General features: G+C 47.7%; 1 protein-coding gene across 1 annotated transcript; it reads right to left on the bottom strand.

The window, feature by feature from the left end:
* Window positions 1-7,082: 7,082 nt before the first annotated feature.
* Window positions 7,083-18,637, bottom strand: MTURN (maturin, neural progenitor differentiation regulator homolog). Its single transcript, XM_042817456.1, has 3 exons — window positions 18,476-18,637; window positions 14,078-14,200; window positions 7,083-9,657 (listed from the first exon to the last, which is right to left on the bottom strand). Exons 1-3 carry the CDS (start codon window positions 18,635-18,637, stop codon window positions 9,547-9,549), a joined length of 396 nt encoding a protein of 131 aa, XP_042673390.1. The 3' UTR covers window positions 7,083-9,546.
* Window positions 18,638-25,356: the final 6,719 nt, after the last annotated feature.

Here is a 25,356-nt window from a genome sequence, read left to right as displayed (position 1 = left end):
CTCCTGCCATCCGCTCCCAGCTGAATTCGAGCTGGGTCCACGCCCCCCCTCCCCCCCTCTCCGCTTATCACCGCTGCTTGTCTCCGGGAAATTGCCCCCTCTGTGCTGGCTGCACCGCTAATGAGACAAGCTTTGGTTCTTGGTTTGGGTATTGTTCCATTCCTTTCCGCCCATCTGCAACAGCAGGCTGACACCCGCACCCCATTGGGGCGGTTGTTTGTGGACGTGCCACAGAGAACAGAAACAATTGGGAAAAGCGGAGCCGAGCGCTCTCCTGCTGCACCACGCGGCTGCTGTGGCAGTGGAGCCCCAGTGCCGCAGGAGAGGGCACAGCCTCTGATAAATCGGGTGAACCTCCTAATTGCTTCCTCTGCGAAAAACAGCACCACGCATCCCTTTCAAAATCCTCAGCTCCTGGCAATAGAGCAAGCCAGGAATAAGTACGTGTAGCCATGTAACAATGCATATATCGCCATTTAGATGAGTGTAATTAATGCACGCACACTGGCACGGGCTCACGGGCATCAGGCAGAGAGCAGAGACGAGGTAATCTTGAATTCTGCAGGGTGCAGGGCAGCAGTGGGGCATGGCCTGGTGGCAGGGCAAGGATACACTGTTTGGAGGAGAGAGGATGCTTGCTGTGCTGCCACTGGTTCCTGGAGCTGCAACCTTAATCACGCTGGTAGCAAAGGGGAGCTGCCCATCAGTTAGCCACAAAAATACCTTTCTCTTTTTTTTTTCACCTCGAATATAGTTCTTATGTTATTAGGCTTACAGTGTCATGAGCCACCAGAGCAAAGGGAACACACATTAGTGACGGCCTATGGATAATGTTTACTGAAAAAAAGGGGCAGTGGCATTACGCAAGCCATCGCCTCTCCTGCTGCAGACATGTCCCCTAAGCAGCCAGAAGATGGGAAAGGTGGACGAGGTAAATGCTGAGCTCTGAATTCCTGAGCCACCCAGCCTGTTACTAATTACCGCTGTTAAATATTGACACAGTGAGTGCACACAGGGCTCCCAACAGAGCTCCGTGCCCCGTGGCAGCAGCAGCCCAGCAGAAGAGCAGCTCCCAGCAAGCGGACATTGCGGGACCCCAACGCACCCCACATGCGCAGGCTGGCAGACATGTGGGATGTGATGGTGGGAATTATTACCCCTTTTGGGGTAACCTGTGATGGAGATAGCCCATGCCAGGAGTCAGCATCATCCGCTTCTCTGTGGAAAGAACCAGTTCTGTTGCCATTTAAATTGTACTGAGTTTCCAAAGCCCATGGAGATGCGAAGTCCATCCCCTTTCATGCTCTTTGTGTGATGAACGTGAAGCCATGCTCACAAGGCTGGCAGCACGTGCCTTGGCTGATCTACTGCTGTGCTGCAATCTCTGTTTCAAGGGACACTGCATGGGGCCAGTTAAATAATTAACGGCTCGTGTGATGTGTGCTGGGTACTGCTCAGGGAGCCTGATGAAGCCAGACCGTGACTGCATTACCGGTTCTGCAGGTAGAGCCTTCCCTCCCTTTTTTTTCAATGACGCCACCAAGAAACTACACATTTACAAAGCCCAAAGGAATGTAGTAAGAGCCATAGCGTGGTCATTCCCAGAAGGGTGCCTCCTGCTATCTGACAGAGCTGGAAAAACAAGCAGCACTTGATCAGGGGAAAGAGCTGCTGCCGTGCAGCTAGAGAAGCCATGAAAAACTCTTTGCTTTCTCATAGAGCCACCTTGCACTCAAGCGCAGACATTTCCCAGAGGTGAGGAGAGGCCCAGCGGACTGTGTTTTGCAATTTATGCTTTGCATTAATAATCCTAGTGTAGTATGCCCCAGTGGCAACACCAAACTTCAGGAGGAGTTCTGGCCACCTCAGGCCAGCAGCAGCCAGTTTTGACAGCCAGGGCACAGGCAGGCAGGCTTGGCATGCATGGCTCAATGTTGCCGCTCCCCATTGCTGCTGCGTGACTCACAGCAGCTCACAGCCTTCTTGACAAAGGTTTTACAGAGACAAAAAGGAGCACAGCAAACAAGAAGGAGTAGAACAATAAGAACCCTTGAGAAAAGCCAATATAAAATTTTCCTGACTTTTATTAAATGAAAGGGATGGTGTGATGCGATAAAAACTGGCACTGATTTTTCTGTATGAATTCCCTGTTTCAAGCACAATATGTCCTTCTTAACAAACCATACAAAGTCTCAGTTCTTGACAAATGCCTATGCTGGAAGTGAGTGTATCATCCATAAGGGCACAGAAAAAATGGAGCCCTGTGCTTGGAGGGTGGCCAGCAAAACAGCCGGGAAAAAGGCAGTCACAGTTCTCTACACACTGACCAGGAGAAAAAACTGGGGAGAAAGAGGTTGGTTTTGCCAACTGCAATCACAATTATTAGCCAGCAGCTGTAGCTGGGAAGGGGGAGAGCAGCACATGGGGTGAATGCAAGCTCACATCCACTCAGGGATGTGACACAAGCTCTGAGGCCACGCATGCGCTAGCAGTGTCCTACAGTAAATGCAGTGTTGGCGTCAGGTGTCCCTTCCAGGCCTCTGCAGCAGTGGGGCACAGGGGGACCCATACCAAAAACAGCCCTGTTACACTTACAAGCTTACACTTGTGTGACATTGATCTTGATGCCAGCAGTCACAAAATCTCCCAAGACACTGGCTGGTGATAACAAGACAGAGGGCTTTGCTACAGATACATGTGCTCGTACCTTCTCCCTGGAAGGATGGGTAGAAACATAGAATAGAATCATAGAATCAGTAAGGTTGGAAAAGACCACTAAGACCATCTAATCCAATGGCCAACCTGTCCCCACCATGCCCACCGACCACGTCCCTCAGTGCCACAGTGCCTTGGACACCTCCAGGGACGGTGACTGCACCACCTCCCTGGCCACGCAGCTCAGGCTACAGCTTCCCACAACTCAGCTGCAGTCCCAGGCAGGATGGGTTCCACCAGCACTGGGTGGTGCGGACGCCAGCTCCCATCCAGCACCCATCTGCAGGCCAGGGGCGAAGCTGCTTTTATCATCGCTGTAACGCTTAGATGGACTGAAAATTTAGGCTCTGCTGCCCTCTAGGGGCCTGCTATAAAACCCAAAGCGTAAAGCCTTGATGGCCGATCTTTCGGACAGGCTGTCAGGGAGACTTGTGCTTAACAGCCGACATCCACTTCTGGGCGCTTCACCACTGCTGTAATTAGAGTCATAATTACAGAGTCTTTAAGGCTGGAAAAGACCACTAATATTCCCCAGTCCAACCGCCAACACACCCCCCCCATGCCCACTGACCATGTCCCTCGGTGCCACATCCACTCAGTTCCTGAACATCTCCAGGAATTATTCAAATCTGGCCCAAGTGCTCCTTCTTCCACTGCACTATTACAGTCACAATACCTTGGGAAAAGTGCACAAGCAAGGCAAAGTTATTGTAGAGAGGAATAACCAGGTATCATATAATTGCTGCTCTTATTTCAGCACAAGAGAGGCACCTGGGAGCTTGAACAGTTGTTTACCTTCTCCCACTGCATCAGTATGGCTAGTAAAAGATATTATATCCTCTTCTACAAATCTTGCTTTAGTTTTGTCTTCACAGCACAGATGCATACACCGAGGCACTAGAAATAAAGCTCAATGTGCTTTTTTATTGTGTTTCATCACACACTGAGCAAGTGGTGGAAACATGAATCTTTCCACAGAGAAGAGGGAAGGTGAAAACTTGGAGTAAGGTAGTGTTAATTCTGAGACAGCACACCAACCTGCTAAGGAGGGGTAACTGCAGTTCCCAACTGGTTCTGCTTGGTGACAGCTCTGCTGGGAGAGAGTAGGCCAGAGATACAGAGGCAACACAGACCTCCAGTGCATTTGTTCTCCTTGAGACAGAGCCAAAATGCGGCAAAGCCCTGGGGCAGCCTGCTTTCTTAACTGAGGAAGGAGATCTGGAGCATGGACAGACCTGTGTGAGGAGCAGCATGCCCCGGCTTAGCCTCCATCTTGTGTGGGGTCCCTGGCCTCAGAGAAAGGCCCGCTGTCCCATAGCTGACACCTACATGAGCAGGGTGCTGCCATCCAAAATCGTAAAGGTGACTGCAGCTTTGGAAAAAGGAGAAGTCCATCCAGCGATCTGAGCAGGCAGTGTGTTCCCAGCAGCTGCAGACAGGCTGCGTCCATCGCCTCTTTCATAGGAGCAGCTGTATGTGTAAGAAGACAGTAGCAGAGCCCAACCACTGCCTCAGCCACACTCAGGTGTCCCTCAAGAGGCTGTGAGTTCCGTGCTGCCAGGATTGTTGACCAGGAGAAGGGAGCCAGCCGGTAGGCACTCTACCAGCAGGAGCCTTGGAGTTGCCAATGAGGGCTCTGGATGTACCACAACACACACCATGGCCACAGTCCTCCCACAGAGCACTCACACCACATGAAGGGCCAAGAATGCAAGGCAAAGTGCTAAGTTAAAGCACTCGCTCTTGGGCTGAAAATGCTCTTCAACCCACAGACAAGAGACTCGTGACAAAAGGAAACAATTGGCAGCATTCCTGCCACTAAATCAGAGTGAGAAGATGTCAAAGTGACAATTAAAATGGCAGTGTTTAAAAAAAAGAGGCAAATGAGTTGAACATAACTTCCTATTTTCATTTAAACGTCATTACATGTCTGTTAATTAGAACAGATGTCTCCCTAATCTGTGCAAAACAAAAGAGGACCTGGGAAATCTGAAACACTTGCTCATCTGCAAATATTACCACTAATTCCCATGTTCTGACAGCAAATCTTTCGCACTAAATGGAAAGACCTGGCAGTTCAGGGTCCTGTCTTGCAGAGCAGGGCTTATTCTGCAACACCCAAAGCTCAGATGAAATCATTTTCTCCTCCTTACACCTGCAAACACCAGGTGTATCTCGGGAAACACAAGCCTCTCTTCCTCTTCCTCACACACATTTTAGCTACAGTTTACCCCATCAGGACCCCTGTTTAGTTTATTTTGCTCACAGAGAAAAGACTCCATCAGTCACTAGCATTTGGTAAGCTCTTTAATGGCAGCCTATAGTGTAACTACCCTGTTGGATTTGACACCTTGGTGGTGGGAGAGGAAGGAGGAAGGGAAGAATAGACAGGGCTCCTCTGGAGGCTCACACCTGATAAAGCATTGAGAAAAAGGGCAACACTTGACAGCTTTGAAGTCCCAAAGAGACAGAGATCTTCCAGTCAGAAAAACAAATGGTGGCAAGCACGGCAAGGACAGTCTTCACATGGTGTGGTCTAACATTATTACTGCTTGAGGTGTTGAGCTCTGACTGATCCCCACATCATTATAGGAAAACTCAACAACAAAAAGATGTTAATGACTAAAATCTGGGGCTGTCGTTTCCACTGCCACCTCAAAGATGAAAGCAGACATCCTTTATACACAGTGCTACCGCAGATCTCTGCCTACAGGAGCAGCAGCATGTCAGTGCAAAAAGGAAATTTCAGAGTTGGATGTATTTTACATGAAACAAGACAGCTTTGTTGTAGTAAGTAGTAGCTCATTTGAAGACTGTTTCTTCAGACAAAGGAACAGCCTCTTTGTTAATCTGAGCATTTGTGACCACGCTGGGATGGACAGCACTCTGGTACACAGCTTTGCAGAAACTGGGGTTTGTGATAACACAGACGTTTCTTCAGGTATTTTCTTCCTTAAAAAAAGCCCTTAGCTATGAGGGGAAAAAAACCATGCCAGAGATACAGACTGCAGCCAGAGAAACCTCACTTTCTGGATGCCCAGCCAGGACAGTTTAAGGGGGCCTGATTTTTGAAAGGTAGATTAGTTAGGTAGGCATCAGTCTCACATCCTTGTGAAAGGGGTCTTCTTCACCCTCTTTGGCTGCTTTGTCTTTTCTGGATGTGGGAAATTCTGAGGATTGAGCAGTATTGATGTGGGTGAAGGATGGACATGAGGAAAGGATGTACACGAGGGAATGATGGACGTGAGGGAAGGATGGATCAAGTGCTAACCTTGCTGATCGCAAGTTGGGTCCCTGTGAAAGATCAAAACACAAGCTCAAAAAGGCTTGTTCCCTATGGCATCTTTGCAGGGCAATACCCATACTGTCATTGCAGTCAATATTCCTGTCACAGCCTCACATCCCAGCTTCCAGAGGAGAAAAGGCCAGTCAGTCGCTAAGCAGCCTCGCAGGAACATCTGCTGCCCCCAGCCACCATCTCACCCAGCATACCTTACACATGACTGCACCAAAATGCAGCAGCAGTCATATAGTCAGGTTGCCAAAGCAGAACCAGCTTGGGCTGCTCCCCTCCTAAGGAGCATTTTTATGAGCAGGCACCTTTCAAAGGCACTAAACAAAGAGGAACCAGCCCCGGGCAGAGCTGAAGAAGCCTGCCATCAGGCCATCATGTTCAGGGGCCTGTTACTCCCCACATCTCTGTGAGGAGATAGTTTGCCAGTGTTTTTTCTCAATGCATCATTAGCAAATCCTGTTAAGAGTTTTTTACTGCATACTTCATAAAGCAGCTTCCTGCTCCCTGCCCATCACTCTGACCTACTCACACAACACCACAAATTACAAAGCTAGGGAAGAGGAGAAGGCCTTTTAGTTTGTCTTTTCTCCGCTCCTTCTTCCCTCATCAACTCAATGTATTCACTGGGCAGCATGCTAGCAGAAACAAGTGACTGTGCTCAGCAATGCCCAGAGCAGTTTTTACATGCACTGCAGAGGTTCAATAAGCAGATACCTTGCAGGTGCTTGGGGTGGTCTCCAAATTCTGGCATCTCCCCAAAAGGGTCCTTTTCCTCCTCTCACCGAATTTCACAGGGACCCAGCTGCTGAAATCCACCCAAAGCTCAGGGCAGTGGCAGAGCCCTAAGCCCACATTCTCTTACTGAGTCCCCACACCTGCAAGTGTTTGCACATGTGTTCACAGGTGCAGCCTCTCAGTGTGGCAGCCCAGCCAGGGCCACGCTGTCTTCGGTGAGTTACTGAATGGTTACCAACCCCAAAATGTAGAGGATTAAAAAACAAATAAACACAAATAAAACATGTAAATACTTTGTGATACGATGAAGCATTAGGTAAGTGTGGAACACGTAACATGATCATACAGAAATGTATTTGGTCAAAGGAAGCAATCAACATTTTTTGATAAAATACATTCTATATTAATGCTCATTCACATTTAACACACACGTCACTTAAGTTTTCTTGTGTATAAAATTTCCAGTTTATTGTTAGTGTTGCCTGGCAGTGCTTCAGTACAGCAGTGAGGCTGCACGCTCTGCTCCCAGCAGCATGAGGGGGGACACAGGTGTGCAGCTCTCTGCAGGGCTGAGCCTCATGCAGCCTCCAGAGTTTTATTTGAATACAATCTTGCTGGCCATAGTGAGAGCTTTAGAGAACAGAGAACATCCCCCATCAGAGAGAACAGGAGAGAACAGCCCTCATCTACCAAGCACTTGCACTCTGGTGGAGAGATCACTCCAATGGCACATGGCATTCCAGAAAAAGTGAGTTAGTGAATGCAGAAAATAATATATCTACATGATTTACAGCTTTATGTTTGCATACATCCATATTAATGTTCAACCGCTCATTAACAATTCAAACAATAGTTTGTGCTACTGTAAATTACATCTTGCTTGGCACTGCAGCAGAGGGAAGCCAGCCCCAAAAGATCCATTTGTACGAGCCGTAACCAAAGCAATGGATGCTACAAAGAGAAAGCTTCTCCTGAAGCAAGGTTATGACATCTTTTTTCATGGGGAGGAACAAAAACTTAGGGACCTAAAGCAGGGATGGAACCCACTGTTCTTACACTTTATAATTGTAAGCAAAAAGCCTATTGCTGCTGCACAGTGTTAAACAATGAACTGCCACAGTTCTCACGTCACTAGTCCATAGAAAATGTGTTGCAACTACCGTGTTTATGCCTGCATGCCAAAAGAATGTACAAAGTTTCATTAAGATCTGTTTCTCTTCCATTCTTTTTTATATTCTTAAACCTGAACTTTGAAAGCATTGCAGACATTCCTGTACGTAATCGGGTACCGCACACTGTCCTGGTTATGGAAGGTCTTTGCCTCAGGCTGGAAAAAAATCAGGTGCTCTGCACCTCTGAACCCATCATCAGACATGTAAATCCCCAAGAAAACTTCCTCTCTTAAGTAATCTTGAAAAATAAAAGTCTTTTAAAAGTCTATGGAAAAGAAGATGTTGCTACCAACGGGGTTTTCAAAATGGTGTGAGCTGTTTCTGGGAATTGTCCTATCATTTTTTCTTCGCTCACTTTTTGTTTTCATAAAGCTAATTCTGTATAAAAGGGCTTTCGAAGTGTGTGACCTTCATTTTGCCATTTAAAAAGAAACTGGAAGAAAGGAATAAATTCAGAAACGCTATGTTCAGTCACCGAAAACAGATGTCTTACAACAGCATCACTCTGTTTCTTATATTTTCAGTACAAAAGGCATGTAAATAAAGAGACCCTGCATCTTCACAGTCTGGCACTCACTGGAGCCACTTAAACCTATGCAAAGTAGGTATAAGATAGGAGGAGCCTCCTGCTTGGGTAGTGTTTTAGCTTCCCTCGTCAGAGGTGGAAATGCCCAGATTAGCTCAAAGACACAGAGGGAGGAAAAGGTCCAGCATAATGTTACAAGCTGGTTTATAGACTTATGGCTTGCAAGTTAAGTTGCACTTCAGTTGGCGACACTGCAAGATTTGTGTAATAATTTCTCGATGTTTTCAAAATAGTGAAGCTTACAGTTGGTTTTCATGCAGACGTGGGATATGCAATGGCTGTCTGTAATTGATTGAATTAGTACACAAACAGTATTTGGCTTTGGGTTAAGTGGTGTGAGAGAACCCAGGTTTGTTTTGATATGTACTGTCAATACCAGAGCTCTAATTGCTCCCGGTTATGAATCCAATCACTTGTAAACTCAGGTGTCAGTAAAATGACATTAACAGGTCCAACACAAATACCTCCTGGTCTTGTCACTCTCCATCATTTTAGCTGAGCCTCCACGTGCATTTCTGCAGCACTGACCACTGTTAAACTAGTGTTTTTCAGGAGAAACTTCTCGAAATATGGTGCTCTGTCTGGTAGAGAGCCACAAACCACAGCTGTTGAACTAAAAAGAAAAGTGCTGGTTGCATCTACTCTCTGCACCAATTTCCCCGAGAGATGACACGCCAGGAGTGCTCAGCACGCCGACCCTGCAGTCCCTACATTCAAGGCAACCCTACATTCATGTCAGTGAACATTACTCTCAAACACAAATCAAGGAGACAGTCAGCAACAAAACTACTTCTAGACTGGTAATGGCAGAATACTACCAAGACAACTCCATAAAAACTCCACTGAAGCAGGAGCAAAATTCAGGTCACTTCTTAGCAAAGCCCATCACAGATTGCTATTATTTTTTTAAATAAACATTTCATAAAACTTGTATCCTGGGAGCCAGATATCCCACGTGATGAGCGAAATTGAACAGGCTGACGTGGGACTATCTGACCCCACCAGGTGCCACGGGATTCCCAATTTTACAGCTCCTCTGGACATTACTGCTGACTGACACCCATTTGTTGGTGATCCGCTTCTGGTTCCTCTTCTTCCATATCTGCATTATATTCTTCAAACGCATCATCATCAACATCTGGAAGCCCAAGTAGCTACAAGGAAGAGAAAATACGGTGTAATAGCCAATTACCCACTCATGTTTCACTGCACATCTTCCCACAATACCTAGATGCCACTTGTTAGAAATCTCAACTCCTAGAATAACAGCATTACGTAACTATCTCGACTCTCTCCTTCTCCCTCTTGCGACGACAGAAAGATTTAAAAATGCATCCTCGCAGCAAATTAAGTGCTCAGAGACCAGAAGATAAATAAAACCAAAGCAAAGCTCATTCAAAGAGCTCTGCCTTTTTCCCTGAGGTCATATCACGATTTTTGAGTGTTTAGGTTTGGCAGTGGCTTAAATTCAGAACAAACTATGATCATACTGTAGCAGTATTCATTTGATTTAAGGTTGTGTTCAGTAGCCATTCAAATGCCAAAAAAGGAAGAATCCACGTGCAGAACTGGCAGTGCCCCTAAGCCCCGAGGATCCCGCCACGTTAAGTGCTTCTCTTAAACTCTTCATTCCATTACACCAATGAAGACTTGTGTGCTGGGTGAAGCAATCTCCATAAGAAATACTGTGTATTCAACTCAAAGTTGCTCAAATCCCTTTATATTTCTGACCAGGGAAGATCAGCTAGCTCAAATTTAATTTTCAATGTCTGGATGCCTCCATCTGACGGCTTGCATTTCTGCAATGGCATTTATTTGCCATTGGAAATTGCCAGGAAAAGGAGCAAATAGAAGTGCTTGAACTTTTCCCCTCCCCTCCAAAAGGCTGCCAAGAAGTCAGGAAGACAGATGAACCAAATAATAAGCAAACTAATGTATCTGTTCTGGAAATCTCATATTGGAATCCTACACTACCAGCTGTTAAAAACCTCAAAGCAAAATCGTGTGCCAGGCATTATTTGGAATAGTACGTATTCAGCTTGCCAAGGCTGGAAGTGCAGCACAGACACGTGCAAAACCCTGTTTGGACTGTGACACAGCTGTTGTCTCTCAAAAGAGACAAAACCTGGAAAAATCAAGACAGTGATGCTTGCTTGGTGGTGATATGAAAATGAGAAGGCTGTGGCAAGGCAGATGTTTAGTTCAATTTTGATTTAAATTTAGTCCACGATCATCATTCTGAATTATTCGGAGGATACAAAGCCAACACACAGAATTAGCTTCTGGGTCCATGCATTCTTCAACTCACTGTGAGAAAACCATTTTTTCAGTTGCAGGGCTTCTTGGCATTGAAATGGAAGGAGAATTTGCTGACTAACCCCCCTCCTTCGCATTTTAAAAACGCCTGCAGATAGCCCAGTGTTCTTACTTTCTGAGCAGAACAAACAGTAAATATTCCTATGCACACCTATTTTTCACATCTTATGTTCAGCTGCATAATGTGAATGTGAAACTACGTGGTTCATTTTCAGGATGTGGGGGTTTTCTCCCGTTTTGAAGCTAAAATTAAAACACTTTTTCAAATGGAAAAGCAAGGCCTCTACGCTTTTTTTTATCTGTCAGAATTATTTTCACTCAACTGATTTGGTGCATTCAAATTAGATTTGTGTGTGGCACTGCTCTGTTTACATCAGCCAGCAGAAAGAGCTTTGATCACATTTTTTGCCCAGCTCCAGTTATAATTCCTCCCTGATTTGCAGGGAAATGAGCACAGGAGTGAGAGCCTCATCTTGATGTTATGGATGCTGGAAGCCTTTCAGGTATGCAAAAGTAGCACAAAACCCCCCACCATACACCAGGAGAACTAAAAGGACATGCATAAGCCTCCAGGTCTGTTTGTCATGCATCCCCCCCTCCTGCAGCAGGGACATACAGCTCTCCTCTCCCTGGCGTGGCAAACATCAGGGGTGATATTGCCCACCTTAGGCAGGTTTTACAAAGGAAGACGAGAAACATGGTGTGAGCTGTGATTTGCTTCTGGTCTGTATTTGCTACATGGCAGTCTGGAAAGGTCTTCAGTGGAGAGCAAAAACAAGGAGGAAAGAGGTAGGCAAAAGGAACAAAGCTGGCAGATAGGGGAATGCATGGGGAGGAGGACAGGGAGGGTGGTGAGGAGAGAAGGAGAACAACGGCCAGCAGCAGCACAGCATGAACTACAGCTACTTATTCCTACTGGCCAAACTACCCGTTTGCTGGGTACTTTTTGGAAGTAAAGGGGAAAGTAAGCAGGACGTGTGTGAATTCAAGAACTCAGGCTAAGAAGAGCCTGGACACAGGCTTTTAGATCAAACGTAAGCACAATCCAGGAGTCCAGCAATTTGCTGCTAAGTTTTATGACACACATTTTGGTTCCCTGCAAACTCTTGAGGTTGGTGCCATTTCCCTCAGGCATTTTTTTTTTAATTTCTATGTCTTTCTTAACTCTTTCAAAGTGCCCTAATGCAAATAAACCTAGTAGCTTTTACATCTCAGACTCACGAAACAAGCAATACTTCCTACCAGAAGCTGACATACAAACACACTGTGAAACAACCCAAGTAGACGACAGAGCTTTAGCACACCACATGATGCTGTATAGAGGTGATGTGCTTCAGTCATAGCTCAGTGTGATGGGATTCCATGTGGAGGTGTTCAGAAACACGGACACCTCTGTCTGATCCTTTGACTTCCTGCTTAAGACTTTTAAAACTGCCTGATCATCTTGGATGTCCATCTGGAAACACACTGAGGAACCTCTCAGAAAAAGCTTACTGAACTCCACAAACCTGCTCCCCTCTCAGCCTCTCAGACTGAGTACCCAAGATCATGGAGTGCTTCAGAAAAGCATGATCTGATTTTCAGCTTTCCCTACACTGCTATTTTTCAAACTGAAATCAGCCAGACTTTCCTCTTACAGTGAGCTTTGCTTGGATACTGGGGAAGAAACATCCTGTAAATGCACCATTACCTCCATGCTCACAGCAAGGCTATTTCATTAACAAAACAGGTCTGGCATTGAAAGGACAGAGGATGGAGGGAAGGAGTGCCAAGGATACCATTTCCCAGTACTGATTGGTTTCATTCTGATAAAAGCAAAAGCATGAGGGTGTACAATAGCTGTTTCCATACATCTGTAATACCACACTTCACTTTTTAAGTGAATCGTGGTTGTGTGTGTCTGCTATTTTTAATAATTACAGTAAGGGAAAAACATCAGTACATTTCTCATTAGACTTGTCAACACACAGCCATACACTGCATGGTAAAACCAGTTCCATTACACTGATGCAAACCTCTCAGTAACTCAGTGAAAGGAGAATCTCATAAGCAATCTTTGTGGTACATCCCAGAGACAATGAAGAGGTACTTGGCTGCAGTCTGCTAGAGGGCTCCAGTAACAGAGGGTGTTCTTGAGCAGATGAAAGCACAATGAAATCCAACAGACAGCAAGCAATGCTAGAAAAAGATCAGATTATAACTAAAAGAGTTTTTTTGGACAAGAGTATAACTAATCATTAGAAGGCAAATTGCTCATTAGTGTTGCACTCATTAAGTCACCAGAAGTCTTCACATCAAGACCAGATGTCTTGGTAAAGATGTGTTCCAGCTTAACTACTGCTTGTGAGCTTGGCTATAGGAATCACTGGGTAAATGCTAACGAAGCACCCAGACTAAACAAGCATCACGGTTCCCTCAGCTCTGAACTTTTTTATCCCAAAGTGCAGCTTAATGCAGTTTGAGTGAAGCCAATTTCTCAGCAACTTAAGCTACACTGAAATAAATGTGGTTTAAAATGAAGTAACTGATCTGTACCAATTCAATTAAGTCCTCTTGAAGTCCTCTTTAGTTAAAATGATGCAAGTATCTCCTCAAAGACACAGCTTTCCTGAGTGGGAGAAAACAACCATGAAAATAACCAAGACCTTAATATTGTCCTGGGAAGAATATTTATATTTTTCTATGTTTTCACAATTACAAACAGCTGTACTGAAGGTTCAGATTTCAGTCCTTCTAAGAAAAGTGTGCATCTGTTCTATTTATTTCCAGTCTCTCAAGGATTAAAATCATACTTTCATGTCAACCAGCTGTGGCTTTCCACAGCTTCTTCCCAAGCACAGAACAGAATCATGGAGTCATTAAGGCTGGAAAAGACCTCTAAGATCATCTAATTCAACCATCAGCCCATCACTACCATATTACTAAACCACATCCCTCAGTGCCACATCCACACGGTTCTTGAACACCTGCAAGAACGGCAACTCCACCACCTCCCTGGGCAGCCTGTGCCACTGCCTCACCACTTTTTCTCAGAAGAAATCTTTCCTAATGTCCAACCTGAATCTCTCTGGCACGACTTCAGGCCATTCCCTCTCATCCTAAGATCTGCAGCTGTCTGACAGCAGCTGACATGCTAACACCCTAGCGCCTGAGAGAAGTAAGCTGCTGCAGGAGGGAAGTGGCTTTGCTCTATCCACTGCTGCCTACGGACAGTCACAGACAACTGACAACCCTTGGCAGTAAAACAGAGGCACTTACAGGTCTGAAGGATTTGAAGACTTTTTCCAGTATTTCATGGAGTGTCTTTTTCCCGCAGGAAGAGATGTAATCCTGCGCGAGCTGCAGAAAAGGTAAGCAGTCTTCACTCTCACTCCAGACGTGCTAAAAGCCAACAGCAACACAAGAAAGAGGCATTAACAGGAGCCCACACTGGCTTCTCCACAGGTTTTTAAAAGGTGATGGATCATGAATAGCCAAAGTACACCAAGCACCCGAGTTCAGACCTGCACTGGGGGCTGGATCAGAAGCCAGGCTTCTGGGGAGGAACTTTGATTTTATTGACAGCAAGAAATGGAAGGTAGGGAAATCCACCTGGGAGAGAAAATCCCTTATGACTGTGCTGGCAGCAAAGGGTACATGCCTTGCATGCACACGCATTTTACAAGCAGAGGTGTTTTCTTTGATACTAGCCCTGTTTAGACCTGGAAGTCACACTGGGTATTCTCTTCTTATGCATAATCTGCTGCTTAATCTTCTCTTAGAGTTCTGTTCTCCCTAGGCCTTGGGAGCCACATTTAAACCCATTTGGGATATTCCTCTCCTCTTGCCCCTGCTTGAGAGGGGCCAGCTCCCCAGCCTGGCTTTGTGAAGCCTCTCCCAAAAATGCTGCTGCTTCTGCTCTTCTGAGGCTGCCCGAAATGGAGAGCTGATGGATGGAAGCACTCTGACAATGCCGCTCTTTGCTCACAAGTGTGGCTCACTGCACAAGTTAATGTGCACTCTGAAAGACCTTTACTCTGAAGTCTTGTTGCACAGGACTATCTTACAACGAGAAGTTGTAATGCTGCAAGAACTGTTGGAGACACTTAGACCTCTATTTCTGCACGGCAGTTCTTTTCCCCAAAGTGCCGTGCAGCTTTTTACTGTGCTATAAACAGCAGGGTATGCTTCAGTGGGGACAGGAGAGGATTTCTCTGAAGCTTAACTAATGCTCAGAGAAAGAGCAAGAACCACACACATTCATCCCCAACGCAGGGCATGCATGCTGCCTCTCTGCTCAGCAGTGAGCCAGGGATGCAGGTTTCCATTTGTCTAATGAAAAGACTGCTTAACTTCACTGAAGTTGTGTGTTTAAGGCAAAAGCAGCAATTGCCTCGCTACTGACCTCACTCAACCTGCACAACTGCAGCACAATGGTATGCTAAGAAAAATCCCTGTCTTACTGAGTAGGTTCTACTTGTTCCAGGCACCCAGACTTATCTCTTGGCAGTCTGGCAGCCCTCAGAAACACATACCACAGATCTCACCATTCCCCATGCCATTTCACAGCCATGGGCCTTGCAGTCCTACAAACATACCAGCAGCTCTTGTCTCAAAAAAAAAGTCTGGCTTTGGGATTGTTATGGCCTAAAAAGGCAGGAAGTACACTAAATGGACTCAAATGAACCCCATTAAAAATACCAATGAGCTCTTTTCCAAATCACAACATTGTAACAACAGCCTGGAGATTTTGGAGGTCTGGCTCACAGTTCCTTAATGTTCAAGCAGTAATCTTTTTATTACTTCTAATCTTTGTGCCAAATGTAAGGCCTGAATATTACAGGTCAGCAGTTTGTGTCCTGTGCTAAACTGCTGTAATTGTTTATTTGTGTGTAATGATTATGACCGTTAACATCCTGGTTCTTGTTTAAATTGTGGCTTCTTTCAGCTATGAGATCTATGCACAGGGACTTCCACATCCACGAAAATCAGGCCTTGCCCTTTTATAACTAATAGCTAGTTTGCTTCCCAGGGAAAGCTGACCACATGTCATCCTACCATGTTTTTTACAAAGCCTTCTTCAACTGTGTAGGCTCCACATTTCAGTCTCCAGCAGGAACGTGCCAGCAGCAGCAGAGAATAAGATGATGGAGCACAAGGAGAAAACCTTACCAACCCATCATTCAGCCTTTGAAGAGATGTACCTGTTATATCACAAGGCAACAAGCAAGTAGGGCTTCCACCAATTTCCATGTCAGCAGATTCAAAACTGTGGCTCTGGCAACACGGACACACTGACACCTCTCACCTGCCATCAGCTTATGGAAAATATTTAGATTTGTGACCTGTGCTGTAAAACATTTACAGGAAATCTTGCAACGAAGTGGCATAATGGTTTTATTTGCTTGATTGGTTACTTTGAATGTCAGCAATAACAAAGTGGGAAAACAAATGTCAAGACTGTAAGGAATAGCTCCTCAACCCTCACATTGCTTATGGCTATACAAGTCCAATTAATTTTCTGAGAAAACTGTAAACCTCAGGAGCTAAACTGTCCATAGTTCAGCTGTCCAAAATGCTGATTTGGTGAGTTTTAGTATCCAGGAGGTGCTGACAGCACCTGTGAACTCCTGAACGGGTCATCTGTACCCCTAGCATGCTGAAAGATCCAGCCTAGAGACACCTTTCCAGGAAATTAAAATCATGTGATCCTTGTGATCTCAGGTTTTATACAAGACCCCGTTTTTATCTCCCAGATTGCTTCTTGGCAAACTTTCCCTGTCTTTTTCTACCTCTCTTTTAAACTCAGCATGCTCACAATTTCCTCCTCGCGAGTGAGTTATCATGGACTTCACTGGCACCTCCTACGTAGTTTTTTAAGTCACATTATTATGAAATGAGGACATAAAGAAAGAGAACAAGAATATCAGGCACCAGATGCTGATTAAATGTAAGGCTCCTTTGTCAGACGTGTAAGACTGAAACATCACAAAGTCTACCACTGGTTCTATTTCCTTTCTCTGTCATGCTCTTCCATCTTAACAGAGCCGTGCAACTCAAGGGGCTCAGGTGCAAGTGAGAATCTGTCCCATGGCCCACATTAAATCTCCTTGAAATAAAGCTCAGCTTGTAATTGCACTTAGAAAGCAAACATTCTGGAACACGAAAAATAGGATAGAGTAAGGAAGGGTAGGATAGGACAGAGCTATAAAAAGGCAGCAAACCAAGATAGCTGAGCTGGGAGCATAACTGAAGGCCCACAGTGCACTTGAAGCAGAAATGATGGCACTGGTGAACGATGCTGGTGAACCACTTCATCAGCGGTTCTTAAACGCATTAAGGAGACATCATCGACAGGAAAAGAATTAAGTATTCTACCTATCTGTCTACCTTGAAAGTTAATAGGAAAAGTACCTTGAGTGGTAATGCCACAAAACAGAAATGTAACCCTTCTGCTTGGTTTTGGCTTCAGATGGGGAGTCCTTCCCAACCAGCCCCGTCCTGCTGCCAGACTCCTGCAAGGCCTCAAGTTCTTTACCAACAGAGTGGTGAGGTGCTGGCACAGAATGCCCAGAGATGCTGTGGATGCCCTGTCCCTGGAGGTGTTCAAGGCCAGCTTGGATGGGGCCCTGGGCGGCCTGGTCTAGTATTAAATGGGGAGGTTGGAGGCCCTGCATATGGTAAGGGGGTTGGAGATTCGTGATCCTTGAGATCCCTTCCAACCCTGGCCATTCTGTGATGGCCCAACACAGCCCCTGCTGCACGTGGGCACTGGTCAGACTGGGGCTGCCCTGGCACACGGGTCCCACATGTCTCCTGGCATAAGCAGAGCTCATCCTGGGTCGCTTCCCTCAGGATCCAGCACAATGTGGTGAGCACACATCCTGCTCACCGGGACCTGCACTCCCAGAGGCGTTGCATGCCTGCTCTTTGTCTCACTGACCCGGCCATCAAACCCCCTCTGCTCACCTGCCGGGTTGGGAATTCGTCAGTACTTCCCTAGCAGGACTAGAGGTGGAAGTTGCTGCGGGAGGAGCACGAGCTGCAGCTCCGACGCCGTTCCGGGAGCTATCGGAGCCGCAGTCCTTCAATTGCACCCAACCGGCGCTCCACACCCGCGAGCGAGGAGCCGGAGTCGGACTCGATGCTCCTTCAGATTCCCTTCCAGCTCGGGATATTCTACGACCTCGCGACACCCTCGGCGACGAGGAGGCTCTCCCCATGGGGGCGGGGGCCGGGATCGGACACCCCGGCACCACAACTCGCTGCCCAACTCGGCGGGGCCCGGCGGGAGGGGCCGCACCTGCCCGGGGCGCAGCAGGGACGGCCCCGCTGTCATCCCGACTCCATTTTATCCCTGCCCATTCTCCATTTGCCAAACGGCCCCGCGAGCCCCCAGCCGAACCCGGGCGGCACGGCGGAAGCTTTCGGAGAAGGAGGGGCTGAGGAGCGGTGTTCGTGGGGGGGCATCGCGCGCCGTGGGGACCGAGGGGAGCCGGGGGGCTGTCCGTGCCCTGCCCGCCCCGCACCGGCCAACGACTCCATCTTGCAGCTTTCGGCGCTCGCACGGAGGGCTCCTCCGGCCCGCAGCCCCCCGGAGCTCCCCCCGAGGCCGGAGCCCTCTGGGCACGGCTCTAACACCTCCCTCCTCTCCTCCCCCCCCCCGCGGTCACTCACGAAATTGTCGCCGCAGGCAGCCTCAGGGCACAGCACGTAGAAAGAGACGCCGGGCTCGGCGTAGAAGTCCATGCGGCGCTCCGTCTCCTCGGCGGCGATGAGCTGGAAGGGCGTGCGGGCGCACCACCGCTCCGCAGCCTCCGCCAGCGCCTCGAAAGCCATCGCCGCCGCCGCGCTCCTCGCTCCTCGCTCCGCGCCCGCCCCCGCCCCGCTGAGGTGCCGGGGTGGCCCGCGGGGAAAGGGGGGGGGAGAGGGAGGCGGCGGGCGGTGGGCCGGGCCTGGCCGCCCCCCGGCGGGCTGCGAGGGAGGGGGTTCCTCGGAGCACGCCGCCCCCCAGAGCCCGCTCGTTGGGCTCGCTTCTGTCTCGCCGGCGCCGACCCAGGATGTGAGGCTTTCGGGAGGACGCGAGGCGCGCCGAGCCAAGCGGTGCGGGTGGCTCCGGTCGGCGGCAGGCACCGGGCGCGGTGCGCCGTCCGTCCCGTGACGCCGGGAAGTCTGACGTGACACCCCGTCTTCGTCAGCTCCCGGAGGCTGTGGTTCTCTTCTAGGCGCTTGGCCTGGGCCCGTCGCACCCCGCTGGGCGGCCGAGCAGGGCTTGGGGCTCTCGGAGTGCGACGCGCACAAAGGAGCCCCCATCCCGCTGCCGTTGCCCAAGGAGACGGTCACACAGCAGAAAACCCCAGTATGAGCACAGCAGCATGGTGCTGGTAGGGCTGGGACTTGTGTGCACACAGCCCTCCCAAATCCAGGTAGGATGCAGCGTTTTGGCATCCATCTGCAATGGCAGTTTCAAACGGATCGTGTCCCACACAGTGCCCATGCCTACGGCTTCTGTGCATCTTCAAAGTGAACACCTTTTTATCCCTTAAAACACCACTTTGATTTGTACTGTGCTTGTTATCTCCCTTCCACGGGATAGAGAAGCTGGCAGGTTTTACTGAGATGTTCAATGCCTTAATGCAGCATGTTCCACAAAGCCTTTGTCGTATCTGACAGCCCGTAGACACTCACATGCAGTGGCCTCGCTTATTTCCTTGTGTGTTTGTGCTGGCTTCTGTTGCCCTTCACATCCAGTGCTCTTGCAGCAGGCTATGAAAATGTCTCCTTTCTTACAGCCCCCCTTTAGATACTGACTTGCTCGCAAGTCTCTACACAGCCTTCTCTTCTGCAGGCTGATCAGCCCCAGCTCTCTCAGCCTGTCCTCGTAGGAGAGGTGCTCCATCCCATGGATCATTTCTGTGGCCGTTCTCTGGACACGCTCCAACAGGTCCTTGTCTCTCCTTCACTGAGGACTCCCCATTTGGACACTGTACTCCAGGCGAGGCCTCAACAACACTGAGTAGAGGGGCAGGATCGCCTCTCTCAATCTGTTGACCCCACTTCTTTTGATGCAGCCCAGGATATGGTTGGCTTTCTGGGCTGCAAGGGCACTCTCTTATGTTAAATCTTTCATCAACCAGGCCCCCCCAAGTCCTTCTCAGCAGGGCTACTCTCAAGTTCTTCTCCCAGTTTCTGTGCATATCTGGGATTACCTCGACCAGAGCAGAAAATCTTATACTTTGCTTTTTTTGAACCTCGTTAGTTTGATGTCATTGATGAATCTCAGAGTCACAGAATAGCAGCAGTTGGAGGGGACCTCAAGCGATTATTGAGTCCAACCCCTTGCTAAAGCAGGTACCTACAGCAGGTAACACAGGCAGGGTCTTGAGTATTTGCATGGAAGGAGACTCCATAACCTCTCTGGGCAGCCTGTTCCAAGTACTCCATCACTGAGCTTCCTATGTTCAAGTTTTAAGCCATTATTCCTTGTCCTATTTTTATGCACCACTGAGCAGAGCCTGGCCTCATCCATTTGTCTCCCACTTCCCTTTAGATATTTATAAACATTAATCACATCCCCTCTCTGTCTTCCGTAGGCTGAACAGACCCAGGTTACTCAGCCTTTCCTCGTACACTCCAGGCCCTTTATCATCTTTGTGACTCTCTGCTGGACTCCATCTAGGATATCCCTGTCGTTTCTGAACTGGGGTGGCCAAAACTGGATACAATATGAAGATATTAAAGAGTGTCAATCCCAATACTATAGAGCACGGTTCCCAAAATGTCAGATCAAAGGTACAAGTCAGCAGCAATGGTGAATGGATAAACCGATTTTCTGCAGTTTGCACAGACTGGAGGAGGTGAAGAAGGGAGATTTGCAAAGGATTCAGCACCTAGAGCCTCAGCCCTCCCCTCGGCGATGGGCACAGGCCAGAAGGCTGGAAGCCAGCAGCCCTTAGTGGGGGAGGAAACACGGTGAGGGGTTTGCACTTGTCAGGACTTGAAGACATTAAATGATCCGGGGGAAAGATTCAGGAGATGGATAGAAAGCTGTACAAGCTGAAGAAACAGAGGTCTCCCACAGGTCTGGAATCCAACACATTCAGCTTGTGGACTGGGCCACCTCCAAGATTACTTTTCCTTTATGTTTCTTATGAAGAGCCCTCTTTGGCCTACTTTTGGTGAACTGCCAAGTAATTTGCATTAATTTGCCTGACCAGCTGTAGTAACCCGCTTGTCCTCCTGTGGCCCTCATTATTCACCATTCTGCTGTGCTCTAAATGCAGAAAGGGCAGCGGGGTGAACTCCGGCGAATTGCTGGAGATGCACCCTTAGCGGCTCTGCCACTCTGAACCGTTCTCACAGCTGGCTGATATCTCACAGATTATTCTCCACCTGCCTGCCCTGCTTCTGAGGACACTCAGCTTCCCATAGAATCAAATCCATGTTTTTCTCATCTTTAAGGATAGAAATACGTAGTGTCGCAAGCTCTAAATGACCAAAAAAGAGAGAGAAATCTGTAGAAAATAAGGATCCCACTGCTCCTCCAGATCCTGATATCCTCCTTTGAAGTCATTGGCTGAACTTATTGTTTTGGCAGTCAGAATTCAACAAATGAACGGTGAAAATCTGAGCTATGGAAAATCCACTCGCTAGTGAGCAGCTTTCCGCAGTGGTGCTGCCTTCTCCAGGACATGAACTTAAAACAAAATCATCAAGTCACCCCAAATTTGTCCTCATCCAAGTCCCTGCATTTTGGAGGATGGTGTGCTACATGCAAGGGGGAATACAATGATGCAGTTGTACCACGCTGAGGCAATGTGGTGCAAGGTCAGTGCTGTGTGTCCAGGCTGCATGGTGCTGTGCATCTACAGAATGCATGGCACATTGCATCTGTGAGCAGCATGCTGGAATGCAATGTGGGAATATTTAGTTACTCAGCAAACTGGGTGACACTGTGGATCACTTCACTGGAAGTTCTGAAGATATTTCCATCCATCTCCCCTTTAATCTGGCTTTTGAAGTCCATCATGAGATCTGCATCCTACTTCATCCAGGTCAAAAAGGCCGGCTGATTCTAAAAGATGTTCACTTTCCTCGCTTTCTGGAGCGAGGCTGCATACACCTTTAATGCTCAGTGACCTTTGGAAAACAATATTTCTTTCATCTCAGCTATAGACGTGCTGGCAGGAGCGGAGAACTGTGAGCTGCGCTCGGAGCCAACCAGCTGGATGTGGGCAGCCTGGGGGTAAGGGTGGAGAAAGCAGGCAGCATCTGCCTTCACACACTGCCTTGTGCAAAGAGGCTGGCATGGCTCAGCTCCTGCTGCCTTCATCAGGAAGCACATACCTGCATTGCTCTCACGTATCATTGGCTACACTTTGATCATTGCTTATCAATGGACCTGTGTAGCCTGCGTTGGCAAATGGGGGTGTGTTATCACTTGCTTTAATAAGAGGTGAAATGTTTGATTTTGTGAAGACCTAAATATCATAACACACCATAGACTCTTCAGGCAAACAAATAGGATTTCTTGACAATTTGCTGTCCTTTATTGTACTGAAAGGGCACAGAGATGCAGACTGTTCCTGATTTTCAGATGAATTGCTCCTCTGGTGTAAAAGATACTCTCATAATAGTCCCAAATTAGCTGATTGCTTGAAGTGCCAGAATACTTAATGCTCTGCTATTTTAAACATATGGAAATTGATTCAACACTTATCATCTATTTAGAGATGTAAATTTATTGAAAAAGATGCCACTTCTTCCTCAGCTCCAGGCAAGCTCCGACGCTTGGTTTTCTGGGCACAGGCAGGTTTTTACAAGGCCCAGTGATTTTAACTGTGGTAATTTACATTCTTTCTAAAGGCAGAAGTAAAGGAAAATTGACTGTATTATCTACAGAGGAAATAACGCATCAATACGAGCACTGGTGTAAACTGACACGGCTATGGCTGTATCTGCTATGTTGTACCATGAGGACCTTATAGCAGGCACAGACACTGACCCAGGCTTGGGCACAAGCTCCTCTCACAGCTGCTCTGGCAGTAGGGCCCACACCGACATCGGCAGCGTGGGCTTCTGTCGCTGCAGCACTGGGACACAGCCATAGGAAATGATGGAGTGCTAGCAGTGACTGCTGTCACACTGGATGGGTGAAGACACAAAGGGCAAATACAGCTAATGGACAGCATCCAAAGGAGGCTATAGAGATGGAGAAGGCTCTGGAGGGCAAGGTGTGTGAGGAGCGGCTGAGCTCCCTGTGTTTGCTCAGCACAGAGCGGAGGAGCTGAGGGCAGGCCTGATGGCAGCTGCAGCTGCTCACAGGGAGCGGAGGGGCAGCGCTGAGCTCTGCTCTGTGTGACAGCGACCAGACATAAGAGAATGGAGCTGTGTCAGGGGAGGGGCAGCTGGGGGTGAGGGACAGGGTCTGTGCCAGAGGGCGATGGGCATGGAGCAGCCTGCCAAGGGCTGTGGGCACGGCGCTGAGTGCCGGAGCTCAGGGAGCGTTGGACAGTGCTGTCAGACATTGGGTTTGGGTTTTGGATGGTGCTGTGTGGAGCCAAGATTGGACTCGATGGTTCTTGTGGGTCCCTTCCAGCTCAGAATATTCTGTGATTCCGTGGTTCTAAGGCAGGCACCCCTTAGAAAAGGGATCTGTGTTCCCATGTAATGCAGCCAGAGCTGCTGAAAGCACAAAGCATCCAGCATTTATCTGCAATCCCTGCAATGGCAAGCCCTAGGCTAATGTCAGACATGTGAGGTCAGGATGGGGTGAGAAAATATGTGTCCGGCCTGGTTGTAGCTCTGCCTCTGGATCCTTCCTTTGGATTTGGTGCAGTCACTTTACATCTCACATAACAGTCAGATGGAGATTCATGTGCATTCCACAGGAATGTTGTTCATGCTTTAACATTTGTGAAAATAGGAGTTTCTCAGCTATTTAATCACGTGTTATTATTCAGCATGATTCATCTACTAATAGCATGGCTATAAAGTTTAATGTTGTGCTCCTGGGATCCAGCAGCATTTTTTAATGTGCTTCTTCTCCTGGTATTTTCACAGAGGGCCTGGCTCAGTGTTAGAGAGCACTTGCACAGTGAATGCCCCAGCCATCTCCACTCACTGTGCTCTGGTTTGCATCACGAAAAGGGCTCACAGAGTGGATTCCTGTTGTATGAAAGGCACATGGTGTGAACAGTGCAAACTCAGCAGCCTCCTGCATTATGGACCCATTTCCAGGCTGTACTGCTCACCAGCACAGGCACAGCTGTAGCGTATTTACTGCACCGTAGAGTCTCCTGATGGCATTTGGAAAGTGAGTGGATGGGCTGGATTCATTAACTGCAAAACCCAGTCTCTTGACTAGCTAATATCTAATTAAAGACTTCATTTTCTTGACACCTGCCTTTTTATGATGCTGCCTTCAGCCTCAGTAGCACTGAAAGAAACTGGGTGCTGTTCTCAGTGTATAAAGCACTTTAAACTTTATCCCAGCCATGTCCCAAGTGCAGCCTGGCCCAGCCCACCCTGCAGCTGCCCTTGCCATCATGGCAGTGGCTCACCCAACAACAACTACACAGCAGTGTGCTATTAACACTGTGCTGACTGAAACCAAGACACAAGTAGAATTATTATACTTCTTATATCTGTTGTAATTTCCATGGAAATAAATAGGAGGCATTACTTTTGGAGAACCCTACGTATATTCAGCCCAAAACAATTCCTCCTCACTCAGTGCAGTGCAGGCAAGCCAGCAGGTTGGACAGCCATGCTTTTGCATTAACCTGAAGAAACTAATGTGCAGTAAACCAGGGTTACTATAGGACTCTTTTTGGAAGTAAATGCTCTGGAGGCCAGGTTCAATCAGTATCCTCCAGTGGGATGTGGGGATCTCCTTTGTCTTAAGGCCACGACTGAACACGAGCTTGGTTGTTTTTGTCAAGGGTTAAAAAGGGTGGCATGAGGAAAATGCTAAGGAGGGGTCATAGCTGTGGAAGAAAAAGCCAACAACCCCCCAAGTTACAAAGGGGTCTTGGTAGAGTTCAGAGGTTGGCTGTAGTTGTGTGGAAGTGAAAAATTGCTTCTTATTTACAACGTGCAGGGAAAGCTTTCCTACAGATCAGGCCATGCAAAACTGTGCTTCATATAGGGTGGTTTGCACATGGATGCCCATGGAAAGAACTGTTTTCACAAAAGTTCAAGAGAATTAAAATCACAGAGGGAATGATGAGGATTCAAAAATGCATGCAAATTAATCTTCTGAATGGAAATGCTACTCAAGAGAAACAGAGAGAGATGTCCAAGAGTTCCCAAATGAATCAGGAGCCCGTGCTTCTCTGAGTGTCAACATTTTCCTAACCTGCTCTCTTCAGATGACACCCATGGACTCACAAATGGAGCATGAGGCCAGAAGATCCAGGCTTCTCAGAGCTAATCCCAAAGCTGATACCACGCGGTAAGACCCTTCTCCTGCTGGCAGGCTGCAACAGTCAGTTGCAAATGTATTTGCTCTAGGTTGTCAGTACGGTCTCCTTGGAAGTCAGACATGGTTACTTTTG

Source organism: Centrocercus urophasianus, unplaced genomic scaffold (genome assembly GCF_019232065.1).
Source record: "Centrocercus urophasianus isolate 14NV4802_14NV808 unplaced genomic scaffold, USGS_Curo_1.0 seq_16, whole genome shotgun sequence".
Classification (NCBI taxonomy): Eukaryota; Metazoa; Chordata; class Aves; order Galliformes; family Phasianidae; genus Centrocercus; species Centrocercus urophasianus.
Note: the sequence above shows the minus strand (reverse complement) of the source record. Positions and strands in the feature narration are given on the sequence as shown.

Excerpts from the sequence above, each read along its gene's own strand:
- MTURN (XM_042817456.1), bottom strand. The coding sequence starts at position 18,637 with ATGGCTTTCGAGGCGCTGGCGGAGGCTGCGGAGCGGTGGTGCGCCCGC. Across the intron at positions 14,201-18,475 it reads CTGCCTGCGGCGACAATTTC|CACGTCTGGAGTGAGAGTGA; the intron begins GTGAGTGACCGC and ends GTTGGCTTTTAG. Across the intron at positions 9,658-14,077 it reads TCTTCAAATCCTTCAGACCT|CTACTTGGGCTTCCAGATGT; the intron begins GTAAGTGCCTCT and ends TCTTCCTTGTAG.